Below are 18,071 nucleotides of genomic sequence, written 5' to 3' on the forward strand. Positions count from 1 at the left end.
GACTTCAACTCCCAGAATTCCTCAGCCAGCATGGCTCAGCTTGGAAACTCTTCCCTTTCCCCTCAGCATGGCTGGCTCAGGAATTCTGGGAGTTGAAGTCCACCAGTCATAAAGCGGCCTAGGCCTAGGTCAGGGGTAGGCAACCTTGGCTCTTTTATGACTCGTGAACTTCCAACTCCCAGAATTCCTCAGCCAGCATGGCTCAGCTTGGAAACCTCTCCCTTTCCCCTCAGCGTGGCTGGCTCAGGAATTCTGGGAGTTGAAGTCCATGAGTCATAAAGCGGCCTAGGCCAGGGGTAGGCAACCTTGGCTCTTTTATGACTCGTGCACTTCAACTCCCAGAATTCCTCAGCCGGCCTGGCTCAGTTTGGAAACCTCTCCCTTTCCCCTCAGCGTGGCTGGCTCAGGAATTCTGGGAGTTGAAGTCCACGGGTCATCAAAGGGCCAAGGTTGTCTATCCCTGGGCTAAGGGAGATGACTAACCTCAATCCTTGTTTGTTTGTTTTTTCCCCTTGTCCCAGGCCGCTTTTCTGAAAGACAGAAGGGAAACATTTCTCCTCCCAAAATTCAGGCAAATGTTCTTTTTTTTTTCTTTTTGGGAGAGGCATTTGAGGGAGACAGATTGTCAGCATCAGGGTGGCCTTTAAACTGGGGCTGAGCTCCACGCAGAACTTGAAGTTTAGCCAGGCTTGTTTCTCAACATGATGAAACCAAGGCCGGGGAATTTTTAGCATGGTTTCCGGGAAGGTTTTTGAGCACACGACCTTCTTCCTCCTCCAGGCGTATATGAGAGACTTCCTGCTCTAGGAAGAGAGGCTGGCAGAGGCGAGAGCTTCGGAGAGAGCGGCAGGTAAGTAAGTGCAGAGGATGCGGAGCAGTTAGGGGGGTTGGGATTTTTAACTTTTTTTTGCTTTTTTTGCACAACCTGAGTGTATTTGGAAAGAAAGGAAAAACGGCAAAGGGGAGGGTGGGAATCGTAGCCCGGGGAATGAACCCTGTCTGCAAAAGGCAGCTTTGAGTCTGCTTCTGCAAAATTTCTAGTCCTTAAGATTCCCTAAGGGAGGGAGGGAGGGAGGAAAGGGGGGAAGGGAAAGAAGACAGAGATAAAGTGGGAGAGAGAAAAGGAAAGAAAGAAAGAAAGAAAGAAAGAAAGAAAGAAAGAAAGAAAGAAAGAAAGAAAGAAAGAAAGAAAGAAAGAAAGAAAGAAAGAGGGAGGGAGGGAGGGAGGGAGGGAGGGAGGGAGGGAGGGAGGGAGGAAGGAAGGAAAGAAGGAGGAAGGAAGGAAGGAGGAAGGGAGGGAGGGAAGGAAGGAAGGAAGGAAGGAAAGAAAGAAGGAGGAAGGAAGGAAGGAAGGAAGGAAGGAAGGAAGGAAGGAAGGAAGGAGGAAGGGAGGGAGGAAAGGAAGGAAGGAAGGAAGGAAAAAGGAAGGAAGGGAGGGAGGGAGGGAGGGAAGGAAGGAAGGAAGGAAGGAAGGAAGGAAGGAAGAAGGGAGGGAGGGAGGGAGGGAGGGAGGGAGGAAAGGAAGGAAGGAAGGAAGGAAGGAAGAAAGAAAAGAGAAAGAGGGAGAAGAGAGAAAGAGAGAGAAAAGATGAAAGAAAGAAAGAAAGAAAGAAAAAGAAAGAAAGAAAGAGAAAGAAAGAAAGAAAGAAAGAGAAAGAAAGAAAGAAAGAAAGAAAGAAAGAAAGAAAGAAAGAAAGAAAGAAAGAAAGAAAGAAAGAAAGAAAGAAAGAAAGAAAGAAAGAAAGAAATGAAGGAGAAAAGCAAAGAAAGGAATTGGGTCACACTTCCCCAGCCACAAACTTAGTCTGGCCTCCTTCTATTACAGTATCTACCCCTTATCAAGTTTGCAGATCATGCTGGGCACTGGCAGGTATCTAAGTCTCCAGGGCAGTCCAGACCAGGAAAGCAAGAACGAGCACATCACAATACAATTACAATAAGAGAAACATGCATGTCTGAACGTGCATCCCTCCCTGCCTCCCTTTACTGTCCAGAGAAATACAGAGTATCCCTTCTGATACTTTCTCCACCCCAATTCCTGCTTTGCATTCAAAGTTCTCTTACCCAACTCATGTCTGGGGTGAGGCATTTCCTGCTCTGTCACTCAAAGCTGCCTATTCACAGCCTAGGCCAGGAAAAAGCGATCCTTTTTTGTCCACAAGTTAAACACAAGCCAGTAGGGCTGTGCAGCTGCTAAAACAGCAAAGACAATCTCGGGAGCAGGAGCAGAAAAAGAAATTCCCCCCAGCCAGCATGCTTTGTGGACTTCAACTCCCAGAATTCTCCCAGCTGAACAGGCTTTAAGATGTGTAGACAAACTCCCAGCTTGCTGCCTGGGGAATTCTGGGATTTGAAGGATGCTGCAAAGAGACTTAAAGGTGAGCCGCTTTCCAGCAGCTCAAAAGAGCAACAAGGATGATTAGAGGATTGGAGGCTAAAACCTGTGAAGAACGGTTGCAGGAATTGGGTATGTCTAGCCTAGTGGAAAAGAAAGTGGACGATCGCTTTAATAATAATAATAATAATAATAATAATAATAATAATAATAATAATAATAATAATAATAATAATAATAATAATAATAATAATAATAATAATAATAATAATAATAATAATAATAATAATAATAATAATAATAAGAAGAAGAAGAAGAAGAAGAAGAAGAAGAAGAAGAAGAAGAAGAAGAAGAAGAAGAAGAAGAAGAAGAAGAAGAAGAAGTTGGAAGGGACCTTGGAGGTCATCTAGTCCAACCCCCTGCTCAGGCAGGAAACCCTATACCATTTCAGACATGAGCCAGCCATGTGCGGCAGCAACCAAAAAAAGCTAATACAATCCTTGTTTGTATAAACAGAGGCATACAGTAGAATCAAGATCACCTATTAAAATAGAATAGAGCTGGAAGGGACCTTGGAGGTCTTCTAGTCCAGCCCCCTGCTCAAGCAGGAGAACCTATACCATCTCAGACAAGTGGCTGTCCAGTCTCTTCTTAAAAAACTCCAGGGATGGAGCGCCCATGATTTCTGGAGGCAAGGAGTTCCACTGATTAATTGTTCTCACTATCAGGAAGTTTCTCCTTAGTTCTAGGTTGCTTCTCTCCTTGATGAGTTCCCATCTGTTGCTTCTTGTCCTGCCTTCGGGCGCTTTGGAGAATAATTTGCCCTCCTCTTCTTTGTGGCAGTCTCTGAAATACCGGAACACGGCTATCATGTCTCCCCTATTTCTTCTTTTCTTTAGACTAGCCAAACCCAAGTCCTGCAGCTGTTCTTATGTATGTATGTTTTAGTCTCCATACCTTGGATCATCTTAGTTGCTCTTCTCTGAACTCTTACCAAGGTCTCAACAACTTTTTGGTAGTATGGTGACCAAAATTGTTTGCAGTATTCCAGGTGAGGTCTTATTAGGGTTTTATAAAATGTGGTACTAATACTTCGCATGATCTTGATTCTGTGCCTCTGTTTATACAACCCAGGACTGGTCCCTTCCAACTCGATTACGCTATGTATTTTTCTATGTATTCTAAATGCAATCATGTGTGGCTGTCATAACTTTGAAGTCATGTTGTAAGTAACTTTTGAAGTGTTCTGTCGTAATTCTGAATGTTCACTAAGTAGCCAGTTGTTAAGCGAGGACTATATATATAAAATCTGTCTTCAATCCCAAAAATGGACGTAGCATTAAATAGATCAATATGTTTGCCCACTTATCTTTCTCTCCCTGCTTCTCCCCAGGATGAAGTCTTCAGCTCCATCTCTTCTGATTGCCTGCCTTGTGATGTCCCTCAACAGTTACACCCAACAGGTTCTTTACTGCCCACCCACCCCTGCTCCAGAAACTGTCACCGAGTTTGTCTGCAACTCTCCATCTCTACGTGAATTTCCCACCGGCTTCCCCGTACGTGCCAAGATGATCTCCGTTGAGTTCACCCAAGTCTCCAGCCTTGGCGTGGAGGCCCTCCAAGGTCTTCCAAACCTCCGGGAACTTCATCTGTCCAACAACAGGTTAAAGACTCTTCCAAGTGGCCTCTTCCGTAACCTCCCAGAACTGCACACCTTGGATCTCTCCAGAAATGATCTAGAAGATCTACCTCCAGAGATCTTCACAAATGCAAGTAGCCTAACTCATTTATCCCTCAGTGAAAATCAGTTGGCTGAACTGCACCCATCCTGGTTCGAAACCCTGAAAGAACTCAGGATCCTAACCCTTGACCACAATCAGGTGAAGGAGATCCCAATTTCTTGTTTTGATAAGCTGAAGGAGTTGACGTCTCTGGATCTCTCATTCAACCTTCTCCATCGCCTCGCTCCAGAGATGTTCAGTGGTTTAGACAATTTGGAGAAGTTAGTCATTGAAAGCAACCCAATCCAATGTATTGTCGGGAGGACCTTCCATTGGCATCCCAAGCTGACTGTGCTGTCCCTGAAGAACAGCAGCCTGACCCACGTCATAATGGGGGTCTTTCAGACATTGGACCAAGTGGTGCTGCTGGACCTCTCTGACAATGAGTTCACCACACTGGATCCTCCGATCCATGAGCCGTCTGCCAATCTCAGTCTCGATCTTTCAGGAAACCCTTGGGCGTGTGACTGCCGCCTGGATAATCTCTTAACCTGGCTCAACGAGCACAAAATCCATTTATATTCCAAGGAGGAATTTGTCTGTGCTTCCCCCAAGCATTTCAAGGGTGAACTTGCAACTTCACTTCGTAGATCCCAAATTTGTCCCTGCTAAACTTCCAAGGTAGATCTTTTCCCCACCTGTTACCTGTACAGCAGCATTTTCGCTTTGGGACCATTTCCAGTTGAATAGACCAACTCCCAGAATTCTGACTGCCTACACAAAGCACCAACTAGCATCCCCCATTGAAGTGCACCTCTTTATCTACTCTCATAGAGCATGGTTTTGTGGGCTGAAGCTAAGGCAAATACGGAAGCCCATGCAATTCTAGGGCTCAAACCACTTGAGCAGAGACCATCTCCACGATCATTAAGCCACTGAGTCACTGTGCTTCTCTCTTCTGCTGTTCAATAAACTCTACTTCTACTTCAAGCAGTTGTCCTGTGCTATTTGAAACACTGCTCGGAATGAGCCAGAATGTTCTTCTAACAATTTGGCGACCACGTAGGGATTCCAAGTCTAATCTGGTTGATAGATCTCATCTGGGCAATTTCACCCAGACACCACCAAACCATTTGTCTGGCGGCTGGCGGCCTGGTCTCTGCCTGTTTCAGCACAGGTACCGGTAGTGAAGGAAGTTTTCTGTTGGGCCAAACACTTGCTTGAGCCAGACCCTCCCCATCGTACTCTCCATTAAGTGCCTCGCAAACACTTTTGTAAATAAGACAATCATTATTGTAATTTTCTACTGTGGGCACACTGGCACACATTAAAAATAAAAATCTGTTGCCTGCTCTCAAATGAAATTACATATCTACCCATAGACATACATAACACACATGTAAACATGCTATATATGACATGTATATTTCTACACCCTTACATATAAATACATGTAAATATTAATCACTGTCCATCTTGAATACATAGCGGAAAGAGGAAGCTTGAGAGTTCACAAGGTTGATACCGTATGGAACAAAACTTTGGCTGAATCTGGATGTTCTGCTTCGGATGCCACAAAGCTGCCATCCAAGAAGGTAACAAGGAAAACAGGTCGTGAAGATGTTGTGTAGCATCCCAGACTACCTTGCAGACTCTGCTCGAACAATGCCTATGTAGTGTTACCCCCTCAGAGGCCGCCAAAGCCCAGGCCCTCCCAGCCCCACTCCCCTCCGTCAAGAAAAATAGAAAAATGTGGGTTAGATAGCATCACCACCAGATGGATTCGTAGCTGGCTGACAGGCCGTACTCAGCGTGTGGTCCTCAATGGAACTGCATCTACATGGAGGGAAGTGTGTAGTGGGGTGCTCCAGGGCTCTGTTCTGGGCCCAGTGCTCTTCAACATCTTTGTCAATGATTTGGACGAGGGGATAGATGGGGAACTCATCAAATTTGCAGACGACACCAAGTTGGCAGAAATAGCCAATGCTCCAGAAGACAGGCGTAAGATACAGGAAGATCTGGATAGACTCGAACACTGGGCACTATCTAACAAAATGAAATTCAATTGTGAAAAAAGTAAGGTTCTACATTTAGGCAGGAAAAATCAAATGCATAGGTATAGTATAGGTGGTACCTTGCTCAATAGTAGCAACTGTGAGCGGGATCTCGGAGTCCTAGTGGACAATCCCTTAAACATGAGCTAGCCGTGTGCTGCAGCTGCCAAAAAAGCCAACACAGTGCTAGGCTGCATTAACAGGGATAGAATCAAGATCAAGTGAAGTACTAATACCACTTTACAATGCTTTGGTAAGGCCACACCTGGAATCCTGCATCCAGTTTTGGTCACCACGATGTAAAAAAGATGTCGAGACTCTAGAAAGGGTGCAGAGAAGAGCAACAAAGATGATCAGGGAGACTGGAGGTCAAAACATATAGGGAATGGTTGCTGGAATTGGGTATGTGTAGTTTAATGAAGAGAAGGACGAGGGGGGACAGGATAGCAGTCTTCCAGTATCTCAGGGGCTGCCCCAAAGAAGAGGCAGTCAAGCTATTCTCCAAAGCGCCTGAAAGCAGGACAAGAAGCAACAGATGGAAACTCATCAAGGAGAGAAGCAACCTAGAACTAAGGAGAAACTTCCTGACAGTCAGAACAATTAACCAGTGGAACAACCTGCCTCCAGAAGCGGTGAATGCTCCAACACTGGAAGTTTTTAAGAAGAGACTGGACAGCCATTTGTCTGAAATGGTATAGGGTTTCCTGCCTTAGCAGGGGGTTGGACTAGATGACCTCCAAGGTCCCTTCCAACTTCTTCTTCTTCTTCTTCTTCTTCTTCTTCTTCTTCTTCTTCTTCTTCTTATTATTATTATTATTATTATTATTATTATTATTATTATTATTATTATTATTATTATTATTATTATTATTATTATTCTCAGCATCTGCACTCTCTAGGCCAGGGGTAGGCAACCTGGGCTCTTTTATGACTCGTGGACTTCAACTCCCAGAATTCCTGAGCCAGCATGACTCAGCTTGGAAACCTCTCCCTTTCCCCTCAGCATGGCTGGCTCAGGAACCTTGGGAGTTGAAGTCCACAAGTCATAAAAGAGCCAAAGTTGCCTACCCCTGCTCTAGGTATTAGTAAAGTGTGTCTTCTAACAGCAGCTCACAGAAGTGAGGAGGTGGCAGGCTCTTGTCATCAAAAGGGGGCTTTTGGGAACAAAGGTTGCCAGCCCCTAGCCCCAATTGTCAATATGTGTTGGTGTTTAACAGCCCCAGGCAATCATAGCACCAATAGTCAATGATTTCCCAGTGACCGTTTGGAAACCAGTGGGGTGGAGGGAAAACCCCGGCTCCAGGCAGCGATAGGAACACAAACAAAGGTAGTCAGTGTTCAGCAGTAACAGCTCGTCCCTCTGGGCAACTCCCCAGAATGTCTAAAACTTGCACAAGCAGCAATAGTCAAAGTTCGGATGGCCGCTAGTCTCCAAAGCAGCAACGACCAGCCTCCTCTTCTCTTGTTGCTTGCAGCTTCAGGTCTCGTCGGTGTCAAAAACCCCTCACCCCTGTCCTTTATTGTTAAAATCTGAATTTAGCAACCCCAGCAACTTTCTCTCTCCTCACTCTCTCCCTTGCCTCCACTTGGGATATCCCCCCTGCGAAAGAAAGCAGTAAAATTCTACATTCTCGCTCTCTCTCGCTCTCCTCTTCCCCACTCCTTCACAGAAAGGGTTCAGCTTAAAACCTCCAACCCCTCTTCGACTTCACCTGGTCTCTCTCTGACAAACAGCAACAACAACCTCCCCCACCCCATTTCTTTCCACCTTTTTCTTTCTTTCAGTCCGATCCGCGCCCGCTGCACCCAAAACCAGCAGCAGCTGTCCAAGATTCCCTCTCCCCAGCCAGGCTCCTGCAAAGCCTTTCAGCCAGCCCGGCTACACTTATATGCCATGTCCTGCATAGAAGGAAGTGAACTACCAATAAGCTTTTCTACCGTCCTCACCACTCTCTGCACCGTCTTCCTGTCCGAAGCAGGGATGCTTCCAAACTAGACAGTACTGCAATACAACAGAATGCTCTTGATTAATCCCTCTATAGAAAGTGGTAAGGACAGCGGAAAGAAAAGATATTGTAAATGAATCTGGCTCTCTTCCACCCAATGTACAAGATCTCCATGCTTCCCGAAAGGCGACGGGATGCCACAGAAGTGAGGTTTTACAGAACACAACTCTGGTCAAGTAACACCAGGACCGTCACCCTGTCCACAATACAGCTGAAGCAGTTAAACCCATCCAAAATCAAATGCAGGTAGCCCTCGACTTATGACCACAACTGAGTCCAACACTTATGTCACTAAGTGAGACATTTGTTTTGCCCCACTTTACGACCTTTCTTGCCATAGTTACTAAGCGAATCACTGCAGTCATTACGTTAGTAGAATGGTGGTTAAGCGAATCTGGCTTCCATGACGTGCTTTTTTTCAGGGTGGAAATGGGAGCAAGCTGGGGCATAGGGGGGGTTTGCGTTGTTTTTTTTCAGAGTTCGTTTCAGGCAGTTTTCCAACAGAATGAAGAAATCGTTTCTCCTTCTCAAAAAACAAAGAAATGTTCTTTTGGGGAAATTCAGGTAACGTGAATGTCAACATTTGTCCAACCTTTGAATGGAGGTTGAGCTTTGCACGGAAATTCAGCCAAGTTTTTTTTTCACCATGATGCAATGTGGGCTGGGGAATTGTTACTAATGTTTTTGATAAGATTTTGAGGAAGGAAACTTCCTCCTCGCGAAGGAATATCAGATAGTTCCTGCTGGACACAGCATTGCAGAGAGAGAGAGGTTGGCAGACCTGCAGTTTGGAGAAAGATACAAGGTAAGTGCAGACTTTTGGGGTTTCCTTGCACAAGCTGAATGTTTGGCAAAAATTGTTGGCAAAAGGGAGGCTGGGAATTTCTGCCAAGATGGCCGGATCCGGTCTGCAAAAGGAAACACCGGTTTGATTCCCCTTCTTCCAAATTTCTAGTCCTTAAGAGTCTTGAACTGAAAAATAGAAATGTCGGACGCCAAACGAGAATGTGTCATACAGAGGTGCCCATTTGGGAAGAAAGAGAAATGGCAAGAACAAGCAAACAAGGAATCATGGCTAGGGGACCATGCAGGGTGGTCTTCTGGGGAAAAGGGAGGGAAGGAGAGAGGGAAGGAAGGAAGGAAGGAAGGAAGGAAGGAAGGAAGGAAGGAAGGAAGGAAGGAAGGGAGGGAGGGAGGGAGGGAAGGGAGGGAAGGAAGGAAGGAAGGAAGGAAGGAAGGAAGGAGGGAGGGAGGGAGGGAGGGAAGGAAGGAAGGAAGGAAGGAAGGAAGGAAGGAAGGAAGGAAGGAAGGAAGGAAGGAAGGAAGGAAAAGAGTGGAAGGATGGAGATGAGAGTGGAGAGAAGTAGGGAGCAAGCCGAAAGAGAGGAAAGGAAAGAATGAAAAAGGGAGGGAAGGACAGAAGGAAGGAAAAGAGTGGAAGGGTGGAGATGAGAGTGGAGAGAAGGAGGGAAAGAGGAGAAAGAGAGGAAAGAATGAAAAAGGGAGACAAGAAGGGAAGAAGGGAAGCAAGGGAGGAAGGGAGGAAGGTATAGAGGGAGGTCAAGGGAAGGGAAGGGAAGAGAAGGGGAGGGAGGGAGTTTGAGAGGCAGGAAGGAAGTGAGGGAGGGAGGGAGGGAGGGAAAAGAGAAGAACAGAAGGAAGGAGAAAGGGAAGGAAAAGAGTCAGATAACTCTTTCAGTCCCCAGCCTCAGCCCAGCCTGACCTTCTCCTATTCTGAGCCCCTTATAAATTTGGAAATAACCCAGCCAGGAAGGGCAGCAGATATTTAAGGAGAGCTCTTAACTGGATTGAGCAATAGGTTGAGGAGGGTGGAGCTGAACAGAAGGAAGAGTCACTTCTGCATCTGGAAATGGAAGGCAGAAAATGTGGTGGTGGGGAGACGGGTCTTGGCTGTGGCCTGTGTGAAGGTGAAGCTTAAGGCGATGCCTCTCTCTCTTTCTCTCCCTGCTTCTCCCCAGGATGAGGTCTTCAGCTCCATCCCTTCTGATTGCCTGCCTTGTGATGTCCCTCAACAGCTACACCCAGCAGGTTCTTTACTGCCCACCCACCCCTGCTCCAGAAACCGTCACCGAGTTTGTCTGCAACTCTCCATCTCTACGTGAATTTCCCACCGGCTTCCCCGTACGTGCCAAGATGATCTCCGTTGAGTTCACCCAAGTCTCCAGCCTTGGCGTGGAGGCCCTCCAAGGTCTTCCAAACCTCCGAGAACTTCATCTCTCCAACAACAGGTTAAAGGCTCTTCCAAGTGGCCTCTTCCATAACCTCCCAGAACTGCACACCTTGGATCTCTCCAGAAATGATCTAGAAGATCTACCTCCAGAGATCTTCACGAATGCAAGTAGCCTAACTCATTTATCCCTCAGTGAAAATCAGCTGGCTGAACTGCGCCCATCCTGGTTCGAAACCCTGAAAGAACTCAGGATCCTAGGCCTTGACCACAATCAGGTGAAGGAGATCCCAATTTCTTGTTTCGATAAGCTGAAGGAGTTGACATCTCTGGATCTCTCATTCAACCTTCTCCATCGCCTCGCTCCAGAGATGTTCAGTGGCTTAGACAATTTGGAGAAGTTAGTTCTGGAAAGCAACCCAATCCAATGTATTGTCGAGAAGACCTTCCATTCGCATCACAAGCTGACTGTGCTATCCCTGAAGAACAGCAGCCTGACCCACGTCACAATGTGGGTCTTTCGCCCATTGGACCAACTGGTGCTGCTGGACCTCTCTGACAATGAGCTCAGCACAATGTATGATCCAATCTACAAGCCGTCTGCCAATCTCAGTCTTGATCTTTCAGGAAACCCTTGGGCGTGTGACTGCCGCCTGGATAATCTCCTAACCTGGCTCAACGAGCGCAACATCCATTTATATTCCAAGGAGGAATTTGTCTGTGCTTCCCCCAAGCATTTCAAGGGTAAACGTGCAACTTCACTTCATAGATACCAAATTTGTCCCTGCTAAACTTCCAAGGTAGATCTTTTCACCACCTGTTACCTGAACAGCAGCATTTCCACTTTGGGACCATTTCCAGTTGAATAGACCAACTCCCAGAATTCTGACTGCCTACACAGAGCACCAACTTACCTCTCCAGTTGAACTGTACTTCTTTATCTACTCTCATAGAGCATGGTTTTGTGGGCTGAAGCTAAGGCAAATACCGAAGCCCATGCAATTTTAGGGCTCAAACCACTTTCCAGAGACCATCTCCACGATCATTAAGCCACTGAGCCAATGTGCTTCTCTCATCTGCTGTTCAATAAACTCTACTTCTACTTCAAGCAGTTGTTCTGTGCTGTTTGAAACTCTGCTTGGATTGAGCCAGAATGTTCTTCTAACAATTTGGCGACCACGTAGGGATTCCAAGTCTAATCTGGTTCATAGATCTCATCTGGGCAATTTCACCCAGACACCACCAAACCATTTGTCTGGAGGGTGCCGGCCTGGTCTCTGCCTGTTTCAGCACAGGTACCGGTAGTGAAGGAAGTTTTCTGTTGGGCCAAACACTTGTTTGAGCCTCCCCATCATACTTTCCATTAGGTGCCTCACAAACACTTTTGTAAATAAGATAACCTTTATTGTAATTTTTTACCATGGACACACAAGCACACATTAAAAATAAATTTCTGTTGCCTGCTCTCAAAAGTGTACACACACATATAAACATGCTATATATGACATGTGTATTTCTACACCCTTACATATAAATACATATAAATATTATTCACTGTCCATGTTGAATACATAGCGGAAAGAGAAAGCTTGAGAGTTCACAAGGTTGATTCCGTATGGAACAAAACTTTGGCTGAATCTGGATGTTCTGCTTTTGATACCACGGAGCCCCCTCCTCCTAGAAGGGAACAAGGAAAACAGGTTGTGAAGAGGCTGTGTACAGTAGTGTCCCAGGCAATCTTGCGGACCCTGCTCAAGCAACGCTTATGTGCCACGTCCTGGATGGGAAGGAGGGAACTGCCAATGATCTTTTCTGCCGTCCTCACCACTCTCTGCACCGCCTTCCTGTCCGAAGCAGGGATGCTTCCAAATCAGACAGTACTGCAATACAACAGAATGCTCTTGATCATCCCTCTGTAGAAAGTGGTAAGGACAAGGGAAAGAAGAGGTATTGTAAATGAATCTGGCTGTCTTCTGCCCAATGTACAAGATCTCCACGCTTCCCGAAAGGAGACAGGATCCCACAGAAGTGAGATTTTATAGAACACAACTCTGGTCAAGTAACACCAGGACCGTCACCCTGTCTACAATGCATCATCCCAGCTGAGGCAGTTAAGCCCATCGACGATCAAATACAGGTAGTCCTTGACTTATGACCACAATTGAACCCAACATTTATGTCACTAAGTGAGATATTTGTTAAGTGAGTTTTGTCCCACTTTACAACCTTTATTGCCACATTTATTAAGGGAATCACTGCAGTCATTATGTTAGTAGAATGGTGGGTAAGCAAATCTGGCTTCCTCATTGGCTTTGCTTGTTAGAAGGTTGTAAAACACAATCGCCTGACTCCAGGACACTGCAACCATCATAAATATGAATCTGTTGCCGAGCATCTGAATTTTAATCACGTGACTGTGGGGATTCTGCAAAGGTCGTACGTGTGAAGAACGGTTATAAGTCACTTGTTTACGGTGAATGTTGTAACTTTGAATGATCACTAAATCAAGTGTCGTAAGTTGAGGCCTACCTGACAAAGCTTATTTAGCACCGGAGGTCCTAAATATATAAAACTTTGTTCTTTGGTCACTAGGTGACGTCCGAATCTTTACGACCTCATGGATCCCAGCACGCCAGGCACCCCTCTGTCCTTCACTCTCTCCTGATACCTGCCAAAATTCACATTCATTCGGTCAATGACACCGTCTAACCATCTCATCCTCTGCCGTGACACTACGCTCACCATAAAACGAGGTCTACCCTGTGCAGTTATTCAAGGAACCCATCCATTCATCCTTTTTGGACAAAAGAAAAATGAAACCCATTTTTGCATGGTGTGCTTTTTCTCAGGGTTAGGTGGAAATGGAAGCAAGCTGGGGCCTTCCCTTTTTTCGGGGGGGGGGGGTTTTCAGAGTTCGTTTCAGGCAGTTTTCCAAGAAAGATGAGGAAATCGTTTCTCCTCCTCAAAGAGCAAAGAAATGTTCTTTTGGGGAAAGCACTTCAGGTAACGTGAACGTCAACATTTGTCTGACCTTTGAATGGAGGTTGAGCTTTACAGGAACATTCAGCCAAGTTTCTTTCTCACCATGATGCAATGTGGGCTAGGGAATTGTTACTAATGTTTTTGATAAGATTTTGAGGAAGGAAACTTCCTCCTCGCAAAGGAATATCAGACAGTTCCTGCTGGACACAGCATTGCAGAGAGAGAGAGAGAGAGAGAGAGAGAGAGAGAGAGAGAGAGAGAGAGAGAGAGAGAGAGAGAGAGAGAGAGAGAAGCAGACATACCTGCGGTTTGGAGAAAGATACAAGGTAAGTGCAGACTTTTGGGGTCTCCTAGCACAAGCTGAATGTTTGGCAAAAACTGGTGGCAAAAGGGAGGCTGGGAATCTCTGCCAAGATGGCCGGATCCGGTATGCAAAAGGAAACACCGGATTGATTCCCCTTCTTCCAAATTTCTAGTCCTTAAGAGTCTTGAACTGAGAAATAGAAATGTCGGACCCCTTACAAGAATGTGTCATACAGAGGTGCCCATTTGGGAAGAAAGAGAAATGGCAAGAACAAGCAAACAAGGAATCATGGCTAGGGGACCGCGCAGGGTGGTCTTCTGGGGAAAAGGGAGGGAGGGAGGGAAGGAAGGAAGGAAGGAAGGAAGGAAGGAAGGAAGGAAGGAAGGAAGGAAGGAAGGAAGGAAGGAAGGAGATGAGAGTGGAGAGAAGTAGAGAGGAAAAAGAAAGAGCAAAGGGAAGAATGAAAAAAGGAGGAAGGAAGGAAGGAAGGAAGGAAGGAAGGAAGGAAGGAAGGAAGGAAGGAAAAGAGTGGAAGGATGGAGATGAGAGTGGAAAGAAATAGGAAGAAAGGAGAAAGGAAAGAATGAAAAAGGGAGACAGGGAAGGAAGGAAGGAAGGGAGTGGAAGGATGGAGATGAGAGTGGAGAGAAATAGGAAGGATAAAGGAAAGAATGAAAAAGGGAGAGAAGAAGGGATGAAGGGAAGGAAGGAGAAGGGGAGGGAGAGAGGGAGGGAGGCAGGAAGGAAGGGCAAAGAGAAAAATGGAAGGAAGGAGAAAGGGAAGGAAAAGAGTGGGATAACCCTTTCAATCCCCAACCTCAGCCGGTCTGAACTTCTTCTGTTCTGCGCTCCTTATAAATTTGGAAATAATACAGCTGGGAAGGACAGTAAATATTTCAGGAGAGCTCTTAGCTGGATTGAGCAATAGGTTGATGAGGGTGGAATTGAACAAAAGGAAAAGGCAGAAAAGGCAAAAAAGGAGGGGGAGAGACGGGTCTTGGCTGTGGCCTGTGTGAAGGTGAAGCTTAAGGCGATGCCTCTCTCTCTTTCTCTCCCTGCTTCTCCCCAGGATGAGGTCTTCAGCTCCATCACTTCTGATTGCCTGCCTTGTGATGTCCCTCAACAGCTACACCCAGCAGGTTCTTTACTGCCCACCCACCCCTGCTCCAGAAACCGTCACCAAGTTTGTCTGCAACTCTCCATCTCTACGTGAATTTCCCACCGGCTTCCCCGTACGTGCCAAGATGATCTCCGTTGAGTTCACCCAAGTCTCCAGCCTTGGCGTGGAGGCCCTCCAAGGTCTTCCAAACCTCCGGGAACTTCATCTCTCCAACAACAGGTTAAAGACTCTTCCAAGTGGCCTCTTCCGTAACCTCCCAGAAATGCACACCTTGGATCTCTCCAGAAATGATCTAGAAGATCTACCTCCAGAGATCTTCACGAATGCAAGTAGCCTAACTCATTTATCCCTCAGTGAAAATCAGCTGGCTGAACTGCACCCATCCTGGTTCGAAACCCTGAAAGAACTCAGGATCCTAGGCCTTGACCACAATCAGGTGAAGGAGATCCCAATTTCTTGTTTCGATAAGCTGAAGGAGTTGACGTCTCTGGATCTCTCATTCAACCTTCTCCATCGCCTCGCTCCAGAGATGTTCAGTGGCTTAGACAATTTGGAGAAGTTAGTCATTGAAAGCAACCCAATCCAATGTATTGTCGGGAGGACCTTCCATTGGCATCCCAAGCTGACTGTGCTGTCCCTGAAGAACAGCAGCCTGACTAACATAATGGGCTTCTTTCAACCATTGGACCAACTGGTGCTGCTGGACCTCTCTGACAATGAGCTCACCACGATGGAGCCTCCGGTCCACGAACCATCTGCCAATCTCAGTCTTGATCTTTCAGGAAATCCTTGGGCATGTGACTGCCGCATCGAGTATCTTCTAACCTGGGTCAAGGATCACAACATCCATTTATATTCCAAGGAGGAATTTGTCTGTGCTTCCCCCAAGCATTTCAAGGGTGAACTTGCAACTTCACTTCATAGATCCCAAATTTGTCCCTGCTAAACTTTCAAGGTAGATCTTTTCCCACCTGTTACCTGAACAGCAGGATTTCCCAGTTTGGGGTCATTTCAGGTGGAATGGACTTCAACTCCCAGAATTCTCAGCAACGGCCATGATGGCTAGGGAATTCTGGGAGTTGAAGTCCACCTAGCTAGATTTAAAGGAGGGCAGCCAGAACATGATTGGGGGGAAAAAAATAATTTTAGGCAGAAAAAGATGCTCAGGAAAAGATGCTCAAAAATCCCGACAACGTAGGTAGTCCTTAACTTAAAACCATTCATTTAGTGACCTTATGAAGTTTCAACAGCAGTGGAAAAAAGTGACCTATGACTGGTCCTTATATTTATGACAGTCGCTGCATCCCCATGGTCACTTAATCAAAATTTGCACAACTTGCAACCGACATGTATTTAGAACAGTTGCAGGGTGCTGCGGTCATGTGATCGCCATTTGCAACCTTCACAGCTGGCTTCTGAGAAGCAACATCTAGTAAATAAAGTTCTTTATGACCACTAAACATCTGCAGTGGTTTACTTAGCAACTATGCAAAAAAAAAAGAGAGATGCTAAGTCAGACATGACTTGTCTAGTATGGAAATTCTGGCCCAAATATGGTTATCAATCAGGGACTACAAGTATTTGATTTTAAGGCTGTGCCTGCTGGAAGGAGGACACAAGGACCAAAAAGAGAAGTCCTCCAGTTGCTGGACAAATGGTTATCCTAGTCAGAGCTGTCCGTTTTGCTGTTATTATCATTAGCGTAAGCCATTGTTACATTAAACCAGGAGACTGCAATGTTATTATAGAGTAGGAGTAGCTGACAATATACTAGCTCTGTTATGGTACATGCTCACACACTTCCCAAGGTTCACCACAGGAGGGTGAGCTAGCTTCGCACCAGAAAGAAAGACAAGCAGTTCTTCCTGCAGCATTATCCAAGGCCTTCCCTCCCTCCACCAGAACCATCTTGCAAATGGGCATTGCAAACAGGAAGGTTCAAAGCTGGCAGAATTCTGACTGCCTACACAGAGCACCAACTCACCTCCCCCATCGAAGTGTACCTATTTATCTACTCTCATAGAGCATGGTTTTGTGGGCCAAAGCTAAGGCAAATATGGGAGCCTATGCAATTCTAGGGCTCAAACCACTTTGCAGAGACCATCTCCAAGATCATTAAGCCACTGAGCCACTGCGCTTCTCTAATCTGCTGTTGAATAAACTCTACTTCTACTTCAAGCAGTTGTCCTGTGCTGTCTGGAACTCTGCTCGGAATGAGCCAGAATGTTCTTCTAACAATTTGGCGACCACGTAGGGATCTGGTTGATAGATCTCATCTGGGCAATTTCACCCAGATACCACCGTACCATTTCCCCAAAAAAATAAGACCTATCCAGAAAATAAGCTGCACAATTATTTTTCAGGATGCTCATAATATAAGCCCTACCCCCAAAATAAGCCCTAGTTAAGATTGTCAGCTGGATGGACACATTTAGTTTCGTATTTCCCTGAAAATAAAACCTAACTGGAAAATAAGCCCTAATGCATCTTTTGGAGTAAACAAATAAGACCCAGTCTTATTTTCAGGGAAATACGCATAGTAAATGAAGTTTTGGGTTGGGCCAAACACTTACTTGAGCCAGACCCTGCCCATCGTACTCCCCATAAGTGCCTCACAAACACTTTTTTAAATGAATCTGGCTATCTTCCGCCCAATGTACAAGACTTCCACACAAGGGGATGGCATCCCAGAGAAGTGAGAATTTACAGAACACAACTCTGTTTCAAGTAAAACCGTGACCACCACCACCACCACCATTACAATACGGCATCCCAGCTGAAGCAATTAAACCCATCCAAAATCAAATGAAGGTAAAAGCCCTCGACTTATGACCACAAATGAGCCCAACATTTATGTCAGTGAGTGAAATTGTAAGGACCTGCCTCAACTAGGGCTCCCAAGAAAGCTGAACTCTCGAAACAGGCATTGTTTCAAAAGGAACTTTTATTAGGAGCTAGTGACAGCTAGGAATCAAAGCAGGGTCTGAGGAAAATCCTGTGCAAGCAGTACATCTAAAGCAAAAATTGTTACTCCTTCCCCCCCAGGGGGAAAGGGCAGCTTGGCAAGGCAGTGCAAAGCATCCCCCTCCCAACAGAACAGCAGGCCCCAAGAAATGGATATCAAAGCAAGTATAGGATAGAAGAAAAAGGTATACATTTCCTTGGGAATCGGACAGAGATATTGGTTAAGTGAGTTTTGCCCTATTTTACCTTTCTCACATCACTGCTATCCTTAAGTTAGTAGCAAGGTTTTGATCACATGCCCATGGGGGTCGCAAGTGTGAAAAGGTTGTAAGTCGCTTTTTGCAGTGATGTAACTTTGGACGGTCACTAAATGAACTGTCGTAAGTCGAGGCCTCCT

At 45.9% G+C, this 18,071-nt stretch overlaps 3 protein-coding genes across 4 annotated transcripts; all 3 read left to right on the plus strand.

Annotated features, from left to right (window-relative positions):
• The first annotated feature begins 802 nt into the window (after positions 1 to 802).
• LOC308664308 (phospholipase A2 inhibitor-like) lies at positions 803 to 5,154 on the plus strand. Its single transcript, XM_081321434.1, has 2 exons — positions 803 to 850; positions 3,729 to 5,154. Exon 2 carries the CDS (start codon positions 3,730 to 3,732, stop codon positions 4,726 to 4,728), a length of 999 nt encoding a protein of 332 aa, XP_081177560.1. The 5' UTR covers positions 803 to 850; position 3,729; the 3' UTR covers positions 4,729 to 5,154.
• Positions 5,155 to 8,881: 3,727 nt separating this feature from the next.
• On the plus strand, positions 8,882 to 11,390 carry LOC308660066 (phospholipase A2 inhibitor-like). Its single transcript, XM_081314286.1, has 2 exons — positions 8,882 to 8,921; positions 10,096 to 11,390. Exon 2 carries the CDS (start codon positions 10,097 to 10,099, stop codon positions 11,093 to 11,095), a length of 999 nt encoding a protein of 332 aa, XP_081170412.1. The 5' UTR covers positions 8,882 to 8,921; position 10,096; the 3' UTR covers positions 11,096 to 11,390.
• Positions 11,391 to 13,508: 2,118 nt separating this feature from the next.
• On the plus strand, positions 13,509 to 16,866 carry LOC308678390 (phospholipase A2 inhibitor). 2 transcript variants are annotated; one of them, XR_014028648.1, is made up of 3 exons: positions 13,509 to 13,612; positions 14,660 to 15,725; positions 15,790 to 16,866. XR_014028648.1 is itself a non-coding variant. In XM_081345546.1 (2 exons), exon 2 carries the CDS (start codon positions 14,661 to 14,663, stop codon positions 15,654 to 15,656), a length of 996 nt encoding a protein of 331 aa, XP_081201672.1. In that variant the 5' UTR covers positions 13,509 to 13,612; position 14,660; the 3' UTR covers positions 15,657 to 16,866. The 2 variants fall into 2 exon arrangements, 1 of the variants encoding a protein (XP_081201672.1); XM_081345546.1 differs by having other exon boundaries at positions 14,660 to 16,866.
• The last annotated feature ends 1,205 nt before the right edge of the window (positions 16,867 to 18,071 follow it).

This window comes from Vipera berus (assembly GCF_964194415.1).
Source record: "Vipera berus genome assembly, chromosome: 1".
Lineage (NCBI taxonomy): Eukaryota > Metazoa > Chordata > Lepidosauria > Squamata > Viperidae > Vipera > Vipera berus.